This window comes from Perissodus microlepis, chromosome 7, assembly GCF_051167445.1.
Source record: "Perissodus microlepis isolate ML-2025 ecotype Zambia chromosome 7, ASM5116744v1, whole genome shotgun sequence".
Classification (NCBI taxonomy): domain Eukaryota; kingdom Metazoa; phylum Chordata; class Actinopteri; order Cichliformes; family Cichlidae; genus Perissodus; species Perissodus microlepis.
This window is the reverse complement of record NC_140467.1, coordinates 21,919,253-21,941,497: the sequence shown is the minus strand read 5'-3', so window position 1 is coordinate 21,941,497 and position 22,245 is coordinate 21,919,253. Positions and strand designations below refer to the sequence as shown.

Genomic DNA, 22,245 nt, shown 5'->3' with positions numbered 1-22,245 from the left:
TCTGTTGGCTCTACTTGTTCTGTGGTGGTTTTTAGTGTGGGATTCTCCTTTAATCGATGTGCAAACTGTCAACAGGTGCGTCTCAGCTGATGCTGCCTAACAGAAGTGTGTGCGTTTGTTTTTTTCCACGCAAATCAGAATAGGAAGAAACGGGTTCACTATTTCGAAAAAAGCCAAAGATCCTAAAAGTTAAAACCTCCAGCGGCCAAACGAAACTCAAAACCATCAAGGAAAGCAGCTTACCTTCAGCTGAGATTTAGAGACTTTCCCGCTTTTGTCCACATCCAGCGCTGTGAAGGCGTGCCAAATGGACTTTAAAAGTTCATCCCGCAAGGCCATATCGGTGGAATATACCTCGTCTTCTTCTCCTGTACTTTTTTCCTCTTACTTCTCTTCTCTCCTCTCCGGCTGCGTGTGTGTCACTCTTACTCTCTTGCTGTGTGAACTGTCTCTCTTCTGCTGTTGGATACGACGGGGAAAGGTCACGTGACCCGCCGTCAGCTGCTGCGTGCTCGGCATCATGAGGAAGAACTGCAGCACCGCTCAGCGAGAGGAGCGCACACACATCAGGCACGAGTGTGTGTCACTGACGCTCTGTGCGGAGGGTATGTGAGGACTTTGTGGGTAAAAAAACATTATTTATTTTTTATGTAAAATATTACAGATAATAGGTGTTTGAAACGACCTTGCTAAAAAAGAGACAGTCGTTAACATATGAATATATGGAAAACCTAAACTGCCAGCTCAAAATTACTAAACTTTTAAAAATCACAAAAATATTATTATTAGTAGTAGTATGCCAATTATATGTAAATAAATAATAATATTTTAGGCATTCATTTTGATAAAAACTTGCATGTGTATATAGATGTTTTGTAGATTCATACAAAGGTGTGCCATGTTGTTAAGTTCACCTGTTGATTGATTGACATCAGTCCAGAGATCGTGTACACATGCCTTTCTCTAATATTTAATGACATTCATTTATCTGTGGTGTCATGTAAGCCTTTTATCTCTTTATTTTTCAGCGGTTTTCTGACAACTTAAAAATGGGAAATTAAAGATTAAAATATAAAATTTCTGGATTTAAAAATGTTGCTTGATTAAGGCGCTAAAATGTAACTGAGAATATGTTTGTGTTAAAATCTAGATGGCTAAAAGTACTTGAATATTCTGAAAATATTTTACAAAGTGAAGTGACGGTCTCAATTTTTGGATTAAACTGTAGACGATACAGTTCACTTATAGGAGAAACTCTAAAGTTTTGACTAAAGATTTAATATCCTCATCTGAACTTCTGTGGAAATCTCAGATAGAACCAAGTCAAGTTTATATGTTATTTTATGCAAAAAAATTTATATAATGAATTTTTTGTTTTTACACAGTGAATTTTTACTTGGGTTTAAAAATGAAATAGTTATGATTAAAACTCCAGGAAAATAAATTTGTACCAAATTTGTGACTAATTCTAGATGGCCTGACCTGTAATACTTATCATGTGATTTAGAAGTGCCACATGCTATTGCCCAAACATCTTTGGTGTGAGAAATACTAATGCTGATATACTTTGTTGTATATCACTATGCTGGATGTTGTTTCTATTTTTTGTTAAACACAAATAATCATTTGTGCTTAAAGATTCATTTTCAATCTTTCTGAAGGTTTTTCTCTCATAAAAATGCCACTGAACAGAAGGTGAAGTGTAGATGGTGAGAATTTATTAAAAAGAACATATGTACATGGTACAACAACAGAACAGACAACAGAAAAGTTACTGTTATGGGGTTACAAGAACAAAAGGTTGAGGAATACTCGCCTAAACAGTAATCGAAGACAAGCGTTATGAAAAACAGACAGAAGAAAGAACAAACCAACAGAACACATGAGAATCGTAAGAACGGGACGATGATTGTAGTAATGCTACAGGCAGGGTTGGCAGCACTGATCAATAGGCAAGATTAAAAGCATGGATCAATTCTAACCTCATAGATAACAAGTTGGTTCACTGGTTGCGGTACTTCACAGACATTGGATAATTTTTTTTATTTTTTTTTAGCATGATCCATTTCCATCCGACCAGATACAAAACAGGATGGAAACAGGAGCTCCTCCTACTTGAAAATAAGAGCCAGTGACAATTAACGATCCAACCTGAAACCGACCAAACCCTGACACACAAAAACATCGATAGCAGCAGGTTTTCATTTTCTTTTCTTTCTTTTTTTTTTTCTCTTTTGAAACAATGTGGTAAGCGCCACATGTTACCTCCAAAGTGCTCCATTACAAACACAGAAACTGTAAGTTCTCAGATCCTCTAGTAGCCAGCATCAGGCATGCGACAGGCAGTAAGGTGCGCACGGCTACATTGAGTACATTCACACATTGGGGGAGGGGAAGCTTCACTGCAGTTTTTGATCTGCTGAAATGCGCTTCGACTTAGTCGAGAGAAGTGCAAGGACAGGAATGGAGAGAATTGTCTGACATCTATGCAAACCTAAAGAATGACAAAGTGTAAAAGGTAAAGCAACTACCTTCCTTTCAAAAAGAAAAAAAGAAGTCCACTGGTGAAAGGACTGAACTATATTGGCAAAGAGTCTAGTGAGATGAGTTCAAGTCTGGTGCGTCAACACTCTACAGCTTTGATTGGACAGAGGAGCCCAACTCCTCAACTGACAGGGTTGTCCCTCCAAAACAAAAAGTTGTTGTTGTTTTTTTTCTTTTTTAAGTGATCAGTTCTGGTTACAAGGTCCATAAGCCTTCGTGTTTTACTTCTTATCGGGATGGAATAAAGTCTCAGTAGATTGTGAGGCTGACCGATCGGCTCATTTTTTTCCCAATAAGCCTGGTGGTTCTGGAGTTCTGGACTGTGGAGCGGGTTAAGATCCTGTCCGTGGATAAAACTTTCTCCTCGGCTGCTGCTCTAGCCTGCTGGGCTTTCTTCAGCTCTCTGAAGAACATTAAAAGAAAAAAGGGAATAAATGAGACACGTGGGAGATGGTAGACCACACTAAGAACAGTCCTAGACTTAACTGAAAACTGTAACCAAATGAGCTAAGATAACTGAGCACAATCCTTGGGTTTCTCCCTCAAGCTCACTATGCTCACTGTTTATTATTTTAACTAAGGAATACAAACAAATTGCTGAATACATATTTCTTATAATGTGTTTGCTACTTTTATTTTTCAAAGTGACAGAGCAATGATTCCCAGCCCCCTCCTTTAACACTGGTGCAGGATAGGTACTCCATAACTGGCTTATTTTCTGCCATCACACAACTTGTCCCAACAAACTAGGAATTTTCAGACTGTCAAACCACTGATGAGTGAAGACAATAAACACTTGGTAAGCTTCTGTGCAGTACGTACTTTTGAAGCAGGGCGTTCTTAAACTTCTCTGCGTTGAGCTCTACTCGGAGCTGATCAGCACTCATTCTGGCAGTGGTCAGAAGTACCGGGTGTTTGATGAGGTCAGAGGTTGATGGGCGCCTTGTTGGATCAGGGTGGATCATAAGCTGGGGGAAAACAAAACAAAAACCTATAAACAAATTCACCAGAAAACTAAAAGCTGAGGTTGACAGTGCTCAGATTTACAAAAAATAGAAGAAATACATTAACTACAATTCAATTATTAGATCAGTTGTTTGGTTCATAAAATAAATAAAAACATTCAAGAAACTTTTCCACAGGAAGGCTAATATAGCTTATCTGATTTGTCAATGACTCATGCCAGAGGCCAGGGTTTGAATCCACCTCGGCCCATCTCATGTGAAATTCCCTCTCACTCACTCCCTACTGACCTGTCTGCTCTCTCATGTCCAATCAGAATGAAAGCTAAAATGTTAAACTTTTCAAGCACCCAATGAAAGTGCTTGAAAAGGGCCGCTTGAAAAACTTGAACTGGCCTGCACTGTCTCACAGAAAAATAAAGTTTATCTTTATACATTAAAGTAATTGGGAACATACAGCTTGGCTCAGATTAGCACAAAAGCTAAGACATAATAACACCCATTCTTATAAACTCTAAAAGGATCTAAAAGGAAAGACAAGTGTTGTGCAGTTACCTTAAGAAGACTGAGAAACTCTGGAGAAAGCACTTGAGGAATGGCAGGGAGTTTGCCCCGTCTGATCTCGTGCCATTTCTCTCCATTGGTGGGTAGAGGTTCGGCCCCTGACGCGCTGACAACAGTCAGGGCCAAAGCAAAGATGTCTGCTTTTCTCAGGTTACTGTAGTCCTAAAGAGAAAACAAAAATTATGTTGGAAGTGCAGCAGAATAAATACAAGCATTTTTTTTTTCGGTTTGTTTTTTTAAGCAGGAAAACAAACCTCTTGTAAAACTTCATTAGCCAGGTATCTGCTGTCGCCCTCTTCAACCTGTGGATTGTTCACTCTTGTCACATGACCAAGATCACCTGGAGAGGGAACGCAGGTGAATGTGAGAATGAGCTATCTGACATTTAATAAAATGACAAACTAGATATTATAGAGCTTTGGAGTGAGCGTACCAATTTTGTAGATGACAGTATGAGTCAGTCCTTCATCCTCGTCACATTCATCACAGCTCACTATGGATTTCCGTGAAATAAAGATGTTGCCTAAAACAAAGAAAGCTTCCATTAAAGTTTCCTAGTCCGAAACTAATGTTAAATGTCTCATCTCCTTTTCTACAAAATATAAGAATGAAGGCCAGTCGCAACTTCAAATACCTTAGTGTGGATTTTTCCTGTTTTAAAATGGGCATATTGGGGGGCAGCTATGCAGATCAGCATGAATGGGCCACATAAAGCAGGGGTACACATTTCTTTAAAGGAGCAAACCCATTTTACGCTGTGGGCTACATACAACCCACTTTCACTTCAAGTGGGCTGGGCCACTTCAGTTAAATCCAATTTACATAGCGCTAAATCACAACAATGGTCGCCTCAAGGCGTGGCCTCTGAAACTCCCCTGCTGTCAGTGTAAACCTATGAGACATTGTAATATAAGAAAAGTAGTGCAATTTCAACTATACATCATAAAGGTTTTTCAACATGATAAAGAAAAGCTGCACTAGTCAATTAAATAGTAGCCATTACTATACAAATAGCTTAAATAGTAAAAAGTGTGTAAAAACTGTAGAAAAGGTTTTGACATCTCATTGCTCAGACTGTCTTGTAATTAGAAAACGAGGGTTTTAAGTTGTGAGTTCATTTAAAGAAAAGAAAAAAAGCTAAAATTTCTAAGGTAGATTTCTAGTCCTAATTACTTAGATGTATCAAGAATATAGGAAAAGCTGTAAAACTTAAGAAAATACAGTTAGAAGTCTAAAAATGTATGTCCTCCTTCACATTTTCCAAAGCCATGCAGTGAGCCAGATTGTTTTTCCTGGGCTGATTCTGGCCCCCAGGCCTCATGTTTGACACCCCTGGTCTAGGGTAAAGCTAGGGGACAGACTTTGAACAACTGAACTGAACCAGGAAACACAGCCCTGTCAGAAGAGAGCCTGTCTTAATTTTGCCCATTCATGGCATATAGCAAAGACAAAAAGCCTAAAGATAAAGTGATGACAGATAACAGTTATTTCCTGTTATTTAATAATAACAAAATGTATATTACTTTTGAGTAACAAACAAGTCATCAAGTCTGTAATGACTGTTCGTTTTAACCAATGTGCATGATTTTTCTGGCTGTCTTGAACTTGCCGAGATCCCCGAAACATTTTTTCAAGCAGGAAAGCCCAATAATCCAACTTCTCAATAAGTTCGACGGCCATTCTTTTTTGCTTTAAAAAAAAAATACATCAAATATTGCAACTCCCAATATTTTAACATCAAGATCAATTACTCACTTGGTTTGATATCCATGTGCACCAGAGAGGTTGAGTGGATGTACTTTAGTCCCTGTGTGACCTGCACAAGCAGATCTTTCAGCTCAAGCACCGACAGGTAGCCGAGCCGTCTGTAGTTCTCTGCGATGACGTCAGACAGCGTGCCGCAGTTGCAGTACTCATTCTGGATGAGCATGTGGTCATCTTCAGCCCAGGCTGAGTAGTAGCGTACCACATGGGGATGTTGGCCCAGCACGGCATGAGCATACACCTCCCGTAAGGCATTTTGCCTGTGAAGGAGAACAGACCGTTTTAATTAGGACGTGACTGGAGCTGGTTTTGTAGTTCACATGAGTGGAGGTCAAAACTTTCCAGTAAAAGAACTTTTAGTGAGCTCCTTTAAAAACATGAAAGAGGAAACATGGGTCTCTTTGGGTATATACACATGTGTCTTATTACAAACACAGTAGTACAGGTAAGTTTGAATAATCCAGCCATCTTTCCACTCATCCAATTTGTATCCAATATTCACCACAAATAAATATGATCTTCTTTTGCGTAGTTTGAACAAACCAATCTACTTACTCGTCTACTGATCCCGCCAGAGGTTTCTTTGACCTCTTGATGGCATACATGCAGCCGTCAAGCCTTTTCACGCACTTGAACACAGCACCGAACTCCCCGCAGCCGATTTTCTCCAACTCGAGGAACTCTGAAGCATACCGGGACGTCATGTTGCTTTCCATCATTGTGATCCTCTGAGGGCGGGAGAGGAGTTTTAACAAAAGAAAATCTGATACAATCATTTAAATCCAACTATCAACCAGCACGAAGCTCACTTTTCCAGTCCAGTTACCACAGAAACCAACAGGTTTACCCAGCTAATAGTTTTGAGGCAATTTACATATGAAATACACATGTGAATGAGCCTTTTCTATGTTGTGTTTAGAATAACAACGAGCATTGTGCAACATACTCGTTTTGGAATTTCCATTTAAATCTCGTTCCACGACATTTATAACTTCAACAATTACCAAATTTTCCTTTGTTGTAGATTCGTTAATTAATTTAAAAAAAAAAGTTAACCTGTGTGGTTCGTGTTTTGTTTTTTTGGTTTTGTTTTTAACTTCCGTGGTATGTTTCACAAATTTTACATCTGTAGCTACAAATTTAAAAGGAACCAAATAAAATTTAAATAGCAGCAAACTTTTCTTCACATAATTTGCCCTATAAGAGCAATTCATTTTACTTATGTTTATATGTGGCTTCCATCCAAAAAACAAAAAAAAAACAAAAAACATAACCAAAACAGAATTCTAGACCTTTACCTACAGATGGAAAACCATTTCTCGAAAAATATTCTCTCATTTGGTGCTCTTACTGATGGTGATGGAAAGATGTATTTAACAAGCCCAAAATACACCACACATATTTATAGAGTTTGACATCTGCTGACGGAAGGCTTAAATATATGACAATTTAGTCATTTATAAAACCTCAAATCTCTCAGACTCCTAGAAAACACTATTCACACCCGGACAGAATAAAGAAAACTTTTCTGGTTTGCAGTGCCAGCAACACACCCCAACAATAAAATAGAGGCACTGAATCTGACTAGAAATGACAAGAACATCTAAATACCTTAGATGGTGGCACCACTTCCTCCTCTCCTTCACCGTCACTTGCCTCCATGTCTTCTCCACAGGAGCTACAAGTTTAAAGATAAAGAATAATGTGGGTTAGCATTCTGTACAGCAGGGGGCAGCACTGAGGACTTCAAGAGCACATGGCAGAGTTCAGTGAGGTCGTGGTAAACCTCGGGTCTTATACTGCCAAATGTTTAGATATTCTGAAAGTGCTGAAGGAAGCAGGTAAAGTTTAATACAGGTCTACAAAATCGGCTACTACATTGTGTGTTTAACGATTGTTGCATAGCTGTATTAACATTAAGGTAAATAAAGACTAACTGTTATGGCTGGGAAATCTGGAACAAAATCATTGACAGCAGTTTATCGACTCCAACAGCCACATTTCAAGTACAATGACGTGTAACGCGCGGTTTTTGAGGACTGATCTAAAGATGCAAGATATAAAATTATGAGCTTACTCATTCCAGTGTGCTCGCTTTCTGTTGATTCTCTGCTGTGTGGCAGACTGAATGAGGAGGGAGTCAGGGGTGAAGGGGTTAAAGTTGACCAGGGGGGTCTGCTGTCTCTTGCCACTGTCAATAAGTGACTTTCCTGAAACGTCCACTTTCTTGAATAAGGAAACTCTCCTGCTGGAGGACCCCGGGCCTGAGCTTCTAGCTCTGGACAATAAACTCTGCAAAAGTCAGTTTTAGAGTTGAGTGAATAACAGAGCAGAAGGACTAAAAACACCAAAAACCCATCTGTTTCAACCAAAATGCGTATAAAATAAGCTAAGAACAATAACTGGTATTTATAATGTAAAGGTACTTTAAATTAAATGCTCACTCGTTGATAGACATGCCCAGACATACAACTGTTTGGATGACTATAACGTTATGCAATAAGTACAGCTATACATTAAGTCGGTCAGTGGGTGATTAACGGACTCTCCAGGAGTTCAAAAATTTGAATCAGTGTGTTTGCTAAAAGGCCTGGTCTCTTTCCACTTTTAGGCCCGAAAAGACAGAGAAACGATCGAAGCAGTAAGCTAAACTACAGAGACAAGACAAGTGCACTCAAATGTTCGGTTTTGCAAGAGTCCGATTATGAATAATGTCTCAAAAATTAAATTATATTTACCTTTGGTGTGTGAGGTGTGTCAAAAAGCCGCAGTTTCTTGAAGGTTTTGTGCGGGGGGGTGTCTGGACAGTCCGGGATCGGGGAGCTGGATCCCCCGTCGTCCGGAGATCCGGGACGACAGGGAGACCCTCCAAACAGCCGAGAGTTTTTCCGAGGGGATGGCGAGCAGTTGGCAAATATAACACTGCTGGGTGACTGTAGGTGAGTTGGGGATCCAAAACTCTCCTCCTCGTCCCATAGCTCCACGTCTTCGTCCCCACCGGACTGATTCAGGGGGCTGCTGCTCCCGTCCAGGCATTTATCGGCGATGATCCGTCGCACTGGCATCGGGGAATCCATCTCCGTGAAGCCAGACTCTCCCCCTGTGCTGTTATTGATGTCCTCGATGATGTCGTCCTCTCCGTCGCTGCATGTGAACTGTAATTTCTGACGGATTGGCCGACTTTTGGGAGAAGGAGATCCGTGCCGATGGCGGCTGTAGCTCGACATTTTCAGGATTTAAAACCCGGCTTCGTTGACGCCGTAAAAAAACCAAAAACCCCAAAACTGAAAAGCACGCGGCGGATCCACAGCACTGCTGAAATGACGTTTGGTTTTCTTTTTAATGAGATAGAACACTTCTAGTTGCCTCAAATTAAAGGTACTGATCCAAAAGCCTGAAAAGAACGACTTTTACCTTCAGAAGCTTCGCCTACAAAGTTAACGTGTTTGCTGAATCTCACACGCCCATCCAACGCTGAAAAATGGCCCCGAGAACAACGTCCGAAGTTGAGCTGATATTGAATTAATTCCGAAAAATAAAGCCCCCACCCGACGGGTGTGAGTGTCCGTCACTACCTTCTTGACGGCTCGCTGACAGAGAAACACGTCTTTCCACAATTAAACCATTCCAATGTTTACAAAAAGTTTGAATGAGTCAACTACCAACTCCTTCCTATCACGCGCGTGGGAAAGGACTTCCCGCGACCGTTGGTCACATGCCATGCGCAGCCAATCACATCTCGTCCCTAACTTTTGAAAGATGGGCGTTCCAGTGTGGTTTCGGGAGACGTTACGTCATGAATAGCAAAGCAACAATCTGGCGCGAACGCGTGCCTTTACACGCTGACCGAGACGCGACCATTAAGGACAATTTATTCAGGCGGAAAGATCAAAGACGCCGCGATAGATAAAGATCAAGTAAACCATTAACATAAACACCCACCCGTTATATACAAGTTATGCGAGTTAGTATGTTTATAGTAGTTAGTAAGTTTATTGACAAAGTTTTTTCAATAAATGCTTAATAATTCAAATATCTGAAACTGTCATTAAAAGTTTACATTTTTGAAAATAAATTAATGTTTAATAATTTTGAAAAGGGCTCAAGTTGATTAAGTGATTTATGAAAAAAAGCAGAAAAATATACTGTTGTATGAGGATTCTATGGCAGATTTTGTGCACGAAGGTGTTGAAATGGTGCAAAATTCATCAACGGAGTATGGGAGACGCGTAAAACACACTAGATTAAAAAAAATGTGGCTAAAAAGAAGATTTCGTGCAAAAATCCCATTCCCAACTTCTTCATGCAGTACCAGTTTCTCTCTTGGCACCCTATTGTCTGCTTTATCTACATCCACAAAGACACAGTGAAACTTTCTGACCTAGGGTCCATCAACAGTCTCGAAGCAAACAACACATCTATAGTGTGCTTTCTCAGAATGAAGCCTAACTTAGACATTTTTTTCACACATCTTCATGGTAGTGCTCATCAACTTTATTCCCGTGTAGTTACTACAGCTCTGCTCTTTGAAAATCAGTACCAGTACACTTCACTCCTCAGGGTAGTTGAAAAAGTTTTCCATGTACTGTAATGTGTTTGCACAATGCTCTTTTTAACTATTCTGGATCTTTTTTTTATTGTGCTTGTCATTCATATCTTTCTGTAATCTTTTATAAAAATTTTGTGTTATACAGTTTCCCTTTGTCCTCTAGGTATTTTTACCTTCTAAATGGAGCAAGGTTGAAAGGAGACAAAGTTAATAAGCACGTGGGTGTTGAAAATCAACTGCAGTCACACAATCACACTTTTTTGTTTTTGTTTTTTTTTATTAGAAATAGCATTAGCTGTACACTGCAGTACTGTGCACCATAAACATTAGAAAGCCCCCCCCCTCCCCACCCCCCTCATCCTCTCACATTTTATGTAGAGGGACAAAATAGCACACCAGAACTCCAGTTATCAAAATTCTATGTACACATAAAAGCTAAATTCTTTTGTGGAAAAACATTGAGGAAGACTCATGATTTCTCCCACTGACATAGTCCATTTGAAATTAGTCTTAATTCATAATCACTGTCCTTATCGATCAATCATCCAGGCCTGGTGACTCTCCTTGCTGTATTCTTGATGCTATTCTGATGGCTTCCTCCAGCGAAGGCTGATCACTAAGCTATAAAAAAGAGAGAGGAAAACAATGCAAACAATATTGACATTTTGATGACCACAGGTGAGCAGTACTAGAATTAGCACATACAAGGTTTTGGTCCCTTCAAAATAAAGGCGCACATATTAAAGTGCTGTAATCCCTTGAGCATGAATATCCTTCAAAGTACTTCAGAGAGTTAGCACTTTAATTGCAACTTAAATAAAGGAGCTAAAATAAAAGTTGTGCCAATGTCTAAACACATATGGAAGTAAATGCATTCATACTCCCAACCCTCTCAAAAACAATACCACCACCATTGCCCAACAGGCTGCTGGAGGATGACTGTCACATGACGGAAAAGATGCAAAATAAGCCTTTGCTAAATCATTAACATAACAGAAACAGTGCAATTTGTTAAATAAAGACAGTGGAGGGAAATAAAAAGGTTGTTAGCCCTTTGATGTAACTATAATACCCTTAAGGGTTTGGCCTTGATAGTAAATTAAGCATGATACTCTAATACATAGCTAAAAAAAAGGGTATTTTAAGTGGATAAATGTTAGTGAATTTATTAGATAAACATAAAGATAACATCTGCACTTTAACAAATAAATCATTCTCCCATATGTAGAGGCATTTAAAAAAAACAACCAAACCCTTTACTTTCCATAATAAGATTGTGTGTCAATGAAAAACAAACAATTATTTACAGCGCTGGTTTTCTTTTTTGCATAACAAGTTAGCAGTCACCATGAATTTGAATAACATCCATACTAAGTTTTGGTTTGATCCCGAATTGACTGAACCAGTAAGAGGACAACAGCACACCTACCACTCCTGAGATGAACCCCACCTGCTCACTATATTTACAAAAGCCTTTAGGCAAATATATTTTCAGGGTGGGGCCTCTGTACTGCAGAGCCTGTTCCAACCAGACTTAAAGATGTAACATTTTCCAAATTTTTCCTTTATCTTCTTCTTAAAGTGAACTAAATACATTTAATGACTGGAACTCGGTCCCTCTGATGATCTTTACCAACCTGTACAGCGATGTGTGTGCCGTTGGATGTGGCCAGTAATGTGACAGGATGAATATCATCTTGCTCTTGGCTGTAACCTGCCTCCTCCACAGTTTGGAATGAAGCCATGTCAGGTGTCATGATGGCCACCTGGGGGCAACAAAAACATTGTACTCAAATTACAGCTTAATTTTTGAGCCACAAATATATTTTTAAAACACATCTGATTCCTATGGAAGCCCGTTTCCGCCACTAAAAAAAAAAAAAAGGATCCATAACTCAAAATTTCGAGTTATTTTCTCGAAATTCCGAGTTATTTTCTCAAAATTCCGAGTTACTTTCTCAAAATTTCGACATATTAACTCAAAATTTCGATTTATTAACTCAAAATTTTGAAAAAAGTAACTCGAAATTTCGAGTTAGCGCTGCCAATCAGTACTCTACGTGAATGACGTCATTTCCTCGTTACCCGGAAGCTGAAGCCCTCAGCTACAAATGCTACAGCTAAGCTACCGGTATTACATCCAGTCGTGAATGCACAGATTGCTGAGTGTTTTCAGCCTGGCTTCACAAATGATGAAATCCCTGTGTTATTAGCTGAATCACATGGTGTTACTATCAGCAAACGTACTCGCGAAAGCGCCAATTTGTTGGGATCCGTTTTTGAGTGCACGTTCCTCTGCGCCATATGCTTCCGGGTAACAAGAAAGCGACCTCATTTACGTATATTTTTGATTGGCAGAGCTAACTCGAAATTTCGAGAAAATAACTCGAAATTTCGAGTTATGGATACTAGCTTTTTTGTTTTTATTTAGTGGCGGAAACGGGCTTCCATAGATTCCATCATGGAAGTTTACCAGAAAACCGAATAAATAATAAATTAAAATTGAAAACCTGATTTAAAAAAAAATACTAAAAATAAAAGCAACTGATATTTCTTAAGTTACTTTTATAATATATAGACTTGATTTTCAGCTCAGTTATTTAAGCTGAATACAACGCCACACTGAAGCCCTCTAAATAGAAAAAAAGCCCTTCACATTATTCTGAGTGCAGTCTACTGAGCTATGAGAGTTGTTTACCTGTTCATCTGAGCCATCTGTTGTTACCATGGTGACTGAGTGAGCACCCTGAGTTGCCAGCTCATGGGCTGGGATAGTTATGGTTGTGCCTTCTTGGGTTACCATGGTAATTGTGCCACCCATAGCTTGAAGGTCTGCCTCGGAGATACTGACCTGAAAGAGAAAAGAACATTGAGTCTGAATTACACTCTGACAACTTCAGATTGCATCCTTTAGCCAGGTCAAAGTCCCACTGAGATTAGAAATTGTCTTTTCAATAGTAGACAAACAGTCATGAGACTTTGCAGCTGTCACTTGATACAAAAAAGCATTTAAAAAAAAGCAACTTTATTGCTATAAAAATATAAATTAAAAAGACAATTTATTGCGTGGGAAAATTCTGAAATGCTAATGATGGTTGATGTGCCCTTCCCTCAAAGACCTAATGAACATCCAAACTAGGAAACATATCAGCCAGCTGTCTAGTTGCGCTGACAAGTATGCACAATAGAAGTTCACAACAGTTTCAGCTATGTGATTACTGCCAACTAACAGTTCAAATGATGGATTTAGTAATTTGTCACTACATTGTTTGTAAAGAGCATTTTCACCAGAGCTGTTTTGGTCATTTGACACCGAACGTAAAGAGTGAGAGGTCAGTCTGCTCATCGTCTAACCATTTGTCAATTACTAGTTGTTAGCCAATTACCATCCTGGGCTTCCCTCCTTCCTGACTCGTAGAAGAAATGAATTTTATGTTTTATTTAACATGACCTGACATTGGTGACTGATCCCACAAACATTAGGAAAATGTTTACAAAAGTCAGGGCAGAAGGTCGCTTTCCCTATATAGTTTTCAGGGATCAGATGTCATTTTGCAGTCATGGCTATTGCCACTAGTGACCATCATCATGAATGTAGTTTTAAGGGATTTCTGAGGCGTTTGCTTCACATACGGTATATGATGAGCATACTCGCTGCTTCTTCTTCTTCTTCTTCTTATTGTTATTTGCAATATGTTTATAGTCATGATGTCGTTGTATTCTCTTACCTGTTGTTGTGTTCCATCTTCCTGTGTTACCAGGGCAACATGCTGCTGACCAACCATGTCGGAGCTTTCCACTGGAACCGGCTCTGATCCGGAGTCATCTGCCTCCACTACAGCTGTCGTGTAGCTCACACTGGGGTCATCGATGGCATCTGAATTGACATTAAGGATTCATTAGAATTTTGTAAGTTAATAAATAGACAGTTTTATCTGAACTATTGTTAACATCTGTTTCCATTCTAAAATTCCTACATCCCTCACAGACTTATCAAAAAAGAGAGGCCGTTAGAGAGGCCCCTTCACTGTCCACTTTTAAAACACACGTTAAAACCCATTTTTATTCTTTGGCTTTTGACCGTAGTGAGACTTAGTTTCTCTTTTAATTAAATTATTTATTAACTAACAAATTAATTATTATTATTGGGGTTTTTTTGGCTTTTATTTATATCTTATGTGATTGTATTATTTCGTTCTAATGTACAGCACTTTGTGTCAGCTGTGGTTGTTTTTAAAGTGCTTTATAAATAAAGATGATGATGATGAAAAAACATTTAAAATATTCGTTCTGTTTTGTTACATTTTACTGACCTGTTGGGGGTTCAAAGTAGGCTTCCTGCTCCTCTTCGATGGGCTCGGTGTCGTTGTGCGCTGTTCTTTTGTGCATGGCAAGCGTGGAAATCTGCTTGTAGGTTTTCCCACAATGATTGCAGTTGTAAGGTTTACAGGGCGTATGAACAACATGGTGTTTGTAAAGGCTGGAGTATTCTGTGAAGCGTTTTTCACACCCAGGCACTGTGCACACATACGGCTTCTCACCTGAAGTGGAAAAAAAAAAACAGTAAGACAATGAGCTTTTGACTTCATTTATTAAACTGCAAGAGAAGTGAAGACCCCCATCTTTATTGGTGTGTTGTTTCAGCACTCAAGAATTAATATGTGCTTTACTTTTACATCATGTTTTCTCTATATGTAAGATCACAATGTAGTGAAGAACAGTGAACAGAGGGATTGTTCCCAGTTATAGTTTACTAGCTTATTTCCATCTGCACATATAGACAACATTAGAGCTAGCATTAAGCTATGAAATCCAAATACATATCCTATATAGAAGACCAGTAAAAGGATTAAATGTCCACAAAAAGACTAAAAATCTAGATATTCTATAGATATTCTAGATAGTTTTAAAAATATATGGAAATAATGTTTGTTTGTTCTTCCTAGTAAAACAGAGTTTTTCAAACTTCAGTGTTAGACATGATGATTTAAGCCATCTTGAAACTTTATCAATTAACAGCTTAAAAGCTTTTTGAACAGCTTCTGTGAAAAAAAAAAACTGTGCTGAGATCCAGGGGTTCAACTGGAGAGCACTTAGTGACTCACAACGACTCAGCAAGCTGAGTCATAAAATACCGAAGACTCACCAGTGTGAATTCGCATATGATTCTTGTAGTTAGTGGCACTGGCAAATGACCGTCCACAGCTTGGTTCAGAGCAGTAGTATGGCCGTTCTCCGGTGTGTGTTCGGATGTGAACTTTACGGATATTGGAGGTGGTAAATGACCTGCCGCAGCCTTCAACTGGGCATTTAAAAGGCTTCTCTCCTGCAAAACATGAAGTACGTCAACCCTGCAGCTTGAAATCTATAGAATTGTAAACCTGACAGAAATAGGACACAACACTGTAAGCAGCTGTTTAACATGACTAATGCTGGTATGAAAGTAGCCTTCAGGCCTTTATAAATAACCAGTGTGATTCCAACTGCAAAATGTCTGCTGTGTTTTAAAAAACAAGCAGGAGGGACTTGGCGTCATGCTTCTCGTGATGACCATGTGCCTGTGCTCCTGCAGCACTATGGTGGCTTTGAAAAATTTCAGCTCCCCTCATCTGTTGTTCAGGATTGGCTGAACAACTTGACACAACCACCTCAAGTTGTTCAGCCAATCCTAGCTCTTCACCACCATGTGTTGTTTGTTTAAAAAAAAAAAACAGTGCTGTGTGGCTAGTTAGTTCCTTCCATTTTGATTCCAAACACTCCTTACACAGCCCCTTCTGTATTAACAGCCCTGAAGTAATGTAGCTTTTACCAGCAGTAGCAAACAACAGTTAATCTCCTGGGTTTGTTTACAAACCTTATCAGGCTTATTGAGTGTTGCAACAACATTGTGACTTGTCAGTGAGTTTCTGGGTGTGGTTGTTTACCTGTATGTGTCCTTGTGTGCTTTTGAAGGTCTCCAGAGGTTTTGAAGGACTTGCAGCAGTTTAACTCCTGACATCTGTATGGCTTCTCCCCCGTGTGTGTGCGCGAGTGACTCTTCAGTCCATAGCCTTAAAGAATCACACAATTTGACATTCAGCTAAATTATTATTCCATGCCTACAAGCAGCCTATTCCATATTTATACTGATCTCAGATATGGTCTTACGTTTAACAGCAAGAGTTTTTTCCAGCTCAAAACAGACCTTTCAATATACTGTTTTATATTACAATATAACATAACAGGCAACTGTTGTTGTGATTTGGTGCTCTATAAAAAGAATAGAATTTAATTGAATGGGGTTGACTAAACTTGTGTTTACAAGTGGTAATTAAGGCAGTTTGTCTGGGGCGCTTTACTGAAGAGTCTGCATTTTCCACACATTAAGTCATTTGACAAACAAAAAAATTTATTTTTTTTGCAAGTAAATTAAATCCCACTCAATTACAGCCTTCATTAAAAGGAAAAAAAAAAAAACTTACTTACACAGTAATAACCTGACTAGTTCAATTGTCAACATCACTATGGTGACAATGAGATTTTAATCAAGGGTTTAAAAAAAATTAAATTTGGCAACAAAAATAAAAGAAATTAGCCATGAGTGAATTTGTAAAATTATATTATCCGTTGCTACCTGTTGCAAACTTCTTTCCACAGTTGGGATAGTCACAGATGTACGGTTTGTCTCCAGTGTGGGAACGCTCATGTACCTGCAGAACACAAACAAAACTGTAAAGCATTGCATTTCAGTAAATGGCAAAATCTTACAAAATGTTATCTTTAAATAATCTACACTTGAGGAGGCAAAAAAAAAAAAAAAAAAAAAACTTTTTAGAAAAACAAAGCACCCACACTTACCTTAAGATGGTGGGCAGTGGTGTACAGCTTTCCACAGCCTTCATATTCACAGCGAAAGGACTTTTCCCCAACATTGGAGACCCTTCCTGGCCTGTTGTCTTGTCCCTGTAACACAATCTGAAAGACAAGGCACAATTATGTATTCAATGTTAGACTTAACGTAAAGAGAAAAAAAAGGAGAAATAAATAAAAAGAAACATTACCCGCATGTGGACACCATTGTCTGCTTCAACTCTGCCAAAGGTCCCCAGGGGGTTCTCTATATTCTCCACCTTTGAGGGAAAAGAAAGGGTATTTTAATATCTACTGGATGATCATAAATATATTAAACCAAGGGATATGAAATATGAAACTAGAATATTTAAAATTGATAAACCATTATTACAGCAAAAATGGAACATTCAAAAACAGGCAAATTTATAAAGCCTATGAATAAGATAATATTTAATCTCATATTCACAAGTGACCATCTTGCCAAGATAACAAGATAATAACTTTTTACACAAGCCAATTACATGTGTGCAGAACACAATGGTATTAGTGATTTTCTTTTACCTAAAAATATTGTGTGACATGATAAAATGCCACTACGTTGCAAGCTCATATCAATATTACTCTTTGCATCCTCACTGTTACACCTGTCTGCCTCTTACTCACACACGTGTTCTGTCTCGCTTCTACTGACATTCATTCCTCTTCTCTCCAGTGCACTCCACCTCTCCGAGCTCTTCCACCTGCTCCCTACTCTCATTACAGATCATAGTGTCATCTGTAAACATCACAGACCACAGAGCCTTCTGCGTGACCATCACCTTTCCAAACAAGAAGGGCCTCAGATGGTACCACCCCACCCCCATCCTTGAATCCACCTGTCACTTATACTGCATACCCCACCACTTTCTCGCTGTCATAATTCTGTGTCAACACACACACACGCACACACACAAAATGTAGAGCTGGTACCACACCAGTACAAAGACAAAGCACACATACCTTAGTGGTATACTGTTCCAGCACGCTGATGGTCTCTGGGTCAATAGCTGCCGCCTCCGCCTGCAGGTCTGCGATGGTGCCATCAGCCTGGATTGCCAGGATGGTGTTGGACTGGGGCATGTGCACAGTGTGCTGAATGTAGGCGGTGCTCCCATCCTCCAGCTGTACCTCCTGCAGGCCACCCTGATCATATGTTTCTGCACAGAAATTAGGAGAAGGACGCAGAAACTGAAACTCACTGATGAAACTGAGCTTTGTTCCAGTAAAAATCAAAAAGTTTGGGGAGGGAAATAATAGTTTCCTGCATGTCTGGACCCAAACTTAATGCTTCTTTGTGGTGAAATCCCTCACCTTAAGAGTTTTTATTTATAAATGTTTTGTACATTTTCTAGTCCAACACTAACATTTATGTAACCATTTTTATGTAACCGTGTTGTCCCATGAATAGACTGGTTTTTAAAAAAGAAGATACACATGCACATGAACATTTTTAATGTCTGTGAACTTGCAGCTTAGCCAAACTCTGCAAATAAATTTATTAAAATTTATAAAAAAGAGTTTATAGGAAGGGAATATAATAAAGGATAAGCAGATGTCTTTTGACCATTTTCTTTTACTGATGCAATGAAACATTAAAATAATCAACTAAATAGATGAAAGATGCTTAAAATTCAATTCAGTTTGATTAGATGCTATTTACCTTTGGGTGTGTGAATATAGGCGGTTGTTCCGTCTTCTAACTGAACAGCCTGTCCATCTTCAAGCTGTAAACTGCCCCCCCCTAAAAATGCATTAAAAATAAACAATACTCACATTCACTTCTTCATTAGTGTGTTCTTGGTTAGCTACTAGTGAGCTTTTGTTACATATTATAGATGACATGCAATTAAATTACAGCCTTGCACTGTGCCACAAACACAGTACACAAAGAATAAGCTCTACTCTGCTATTGGTATTACAATATTTCCATTTTATTTACCTGTTTTAGGCATGGGCACATGCTGAACGTAGGCAGCAGAGCCATCCTCCAGCTGGATAACTTGGCCGTCCATAATCTGTCCATCTGAAAAGGAACCTTTGGTGTCATGCTGGATATATGCAGTGGATCCATCCGCAAGTGTAACAGCCTGCAGACTCACTGTGTCCATACTCTCCATCTGATCTGCATCTGGGAAATAAGAGAGTAGTAAAACATAGACTTTTAGTTTAAGGAGTAATGGAGTAGATCGTCACAAAATGAAACAACAGGACTGCGATGTGATGCACTTTGTCCCAGCTAATACCCGATTACTTCTGGACACAGTTTTGCCATCCTCAACCAAAACTGGGACTGAAATTCAAATGTGACTAGATGTACAGTTCTGCAGTGATGTCAGTAAATTTTTTTGTAACAATAGAAAGTTTAAAGGCTCACCTCCCACTGTCACAGCCTCTGCTAGACAGAGTGTGACCGGCTGCCCATCTGCATCATGAAACTCTGCCATTCCCTGGGAGTCCCGGTTTATCTGGGCCAAGAGCATGCTTTAGCTGCTGCAGGGGAAACAGGCAAGACACTCAAATGAAATGCATACTGACACAGGCACTGGAAATGCAGATACTGTGCAGTTATTTGATAACTGGATGTAACCATTAAGAATCTTACTTAATGTTGTTGCTGTTGCAGTGCCCCCCAAATCATCGCTATTCCTCCAATATGTGCAATACATACATATATAAATGTTTTTTTCAGTGTCTAAACATACTCAGTAAATACAACCAACAAACTGGCAAACAACCATACAACTGCATAGAAATATTGTGTTATAACTTTGTTTTGATTTACTAGAATAACCTAACCTAAGTGTGGAACAAAATAAGTTAAGTGAAAGAGTAAAACAAAAATAGATTTTTTTATAAACAAAAATTAACTTGAGATTTTCTGCACTACATGAAATTTTTTGTTTTGCCAGTTTCAGCATGGTAACATGTGTGAACACAAACAACATTAGCACATATTTACCTGCGAAGTGAGTCAAGTTTGTTTATGAAATGTCTGCAACATATATTTCTTATTCTAAGCTCAGCCCCAGACAAATACCCCTCATTCAAACTAAAGATACAACACTTGTAAAATTGGAGCCAATGTAACAACCTGCTTCATATCAGGCTTCATAGTTAATCTATTTCTATTGACTCAATGGAATTGATACCAGTGTTAGGTGTTTGCATTGTTTTATTCATTTTCTTTTTTGTACCAAGGAAACAAAGTAATCTCATATATTTTGTTTCTTTTATCGTCATAAAAAAATAAGCAAAATTTCAAATCTTCATCACACCTTTTAACATTTATTAAGTGGAAAATTTATGTTGCATAAAAGATAAACATCTGTAAATGTCATGTGTTTGCCAATAGGTGATATGAGTCAATAAGGCCGATACTGGTTGATAACATTGTTCAGCTGATATATTACAACATCTCTAACAAAAAGTGAACCGAAACGAACAAACTAACTCTGGAAGTTAAATGAACAGAAAATCTAACACAAATACAAAATAAAAATGTCAAGAAATCCCTACAACTCTGGTGACCTAATCAGACATATTGTGGATATTAAACGCAGAAAGAAGAAACATATTAAGATTCGTTATAGCGTTCTTCTGACTTGCTCTGTTTTCAAGTTCAAGTCATAAACATGACATCACTTATTATAATAGTTTATTATTAAACTATAATAAACCAGTCTAACAGCTCTGCTCAGCTCACATTTGGTAATTCAATCTTTTACTAGTGTCTTATCAATAACTTAACGTCAACATTACTTGCTTTTTCCCCTTAACAGCTGAAGAGTTATTATTTTTTGACCTTACGTTAATTATAAGCATATAATCTCACAGCTGATGTGCTTTTGGCGCTTGTTGATTTGGACTCAATACTTGGAGCTAGCTACTTACGATGTAGCACAACTATGACTTGCCACATTAGTCAAGTCTGTTGTATATCAAACAAGTGTATTTAACCGGCTTTGGTATCCCAGGATTCAGTTATCACACTGACAGCGTGTCTAAACACTGAGTTGACGACTACAGCCACAGAAACATGCCGTAATGGAGTAAGCTTGATAGCCGCTTCGTAGGCTAACGACATTGCTAATTATGACAAGCAGCGCTGTCACGACTTTCACAGCGGTTGTTGGCGAACTGTTTCTCAATGACTGCGGTTATCGAGATCACAGAGACTTCGAAATGATTTTGTGAAGTCTAAAAGGGCTCTGGAATGACAAATGGAGGGCTAGCTAACTCACGCCATACAGCTTCCCGTTTGACTAACGAGCGACGCAGTTGGAAAACAAGAGCGAGGAATCCGCGAGCTAATTAATGATAACATAAGCATTTTGGCTCGGTGGGTGTCAATTTTATTTTATGATTAAACAGCCGTCTCCCATTCTTGGACTGAATCCCCACCGCAACCTGTCACTCCCTCTCACAGAGATGGCTGAGGGAATAATGCACACTGGGTAAAAACCAATTTATATACTAACCTCCGAAAAATTTCCAACAATTCCTCCTGTTCGACCACCATGCAACAGTGCAGGAAACGGTCGGCGATGTTCACAACCCGGGAACATGTATGACAGAACTATCCTTACTGTGTTGTCCCGCCTATTCTCTATTGAGGGATTGGTCACCGACTCGCAAAGCCCGCTCCTATTGGGTTAGGCGTGTGCCTGTTACGTTCATTCGAGTCTATACTGCTGTTATTCAGCCTCCCGGGCCCCTGGCAGACGCCATTCCGCGTCCGTTTTCGCATTGTCTCGGCTTTTTGACTGTAAATGCGCTGCTACGTCGTTACAAAATAATTATTTAAGCATGAAAGGTAGGCGATAGTCAGCCGACATTGTAGATTCCGAGCCACCGTGCGACACAAAATGTGGTTAAATGGGTTCGCCAGCGACATAAACTGCGCTGTGGTGGAAGAATTTTCGGCATCCATGTTGAAAACAAGGTCGTGTGGGTAAAAAAAGGGGGAATGTGGGCAATGCAGTGAAAAGAGGC

At 39.1% G+C, this 22,245-nt stretch overlaps 3 protein-coding genes across 8 annotated transcripts in view; all 3 read right to left on the bottom strand.

The window, feature by feature from the left end:
- swap70b (switching B cell complex subunit SWAP70b) overlaps positions 1-464 on the bottom strand; it is a 34,841-nt gene extending 34,377 nt beyond the window's left edge. The window contains exon 1 of the mRNA XM_084934179.1: positions 244-464. Coding sequence (XP_084790305.1) covers positions 244-339 — 96 coding nt within the window. The 5' untranslated portion in view covers positions 340-464. The remainder of the gene's footprint in view (positions 1-243) is intronic.
- A 1,232-nt stretch (positions 465-1,696) lies between these two features.
- On the bottom strand, positions 1,697-9,550 carry wee1 (WEE1 G2 checkpoint kinase). Its single transcript, XM_084934178.1, has 10 exons — positions 8,573-9,550; positions 7,912-8,126; positions 7,446-7,512; positions 6,390-6,562; positions 5,826-6,094; positions 4,504-4,593; positions 4,325-4,410; positions 4,062-4,232; positions 3,367-3,512; positions 1,697-2,947 (listed from the first exon to the last, which is right to left on the bottom strand). The coding sequence occupies exons 1-10, from the start codon at positions 9,059-9,061 to the stop codon at positions 2,794-2,796; spliced, it is 1,860 nt and encodes a 619-aa protein (XP_084790304.1). The 5' UTR covers positions 9,062-9,550; the 3' UTR covers positions 1,697-2,793.
- A 1,163-nt stretch (positions 9,551-10,713) lies between these two features.
- znf143b (zinc finger protein 143b) lies at positions 10,714-22,171 on the bottom strand. 6 transcript variants are annotated; one of them, XM_084934173.1, is made up of 15 exons: positions 21,732-22,171; positions 19,628-19,743; positions 19,193-19,381; positions 18,914-18,994; positions 18,214-18,410; positions 17,424-17,492; positions 17,221-17,337; positions 16,997-17,072; positions 16,308-16,433; positions 15,530-15,709; positions 14,697-14,924; positions 14,112-14,260; positions 13,082-13,234; positions 12,021-12,149; positions 10,714-11,004 (listed from the first exon to the last, which is right to left on the bottom strand). In XM_084934173.1, the coding sequence occupies exons 2-15, from the start codon at positions 19,731-19,733 to the stop codon at positions 10,921-10,923; spliced, it is 1,884 nt and encodes a 627-aa protein (XP_084790299.1). In that variant the 5' UTR covers positions 19,734-19,743; positions 21,732-22,171; the 3' UTR covers positions 10,714-10,920. The 6 variants fall into 6 exon arrangements, with proteins under 6 accessions (XP_084790299.1, XP_084790301.1, XP_084790300.1 ...); XM_084934175.1 differs by having other exon boundaries at positions 19,628-19,740; XM_084934174.1 differs by lacking the exon at positions 21,732-22,171 and adding an exon at positions 19,856-21,706.
- Between the last annotated feature and the right edge of the window lie 74 nt (positions 22,172-22,245).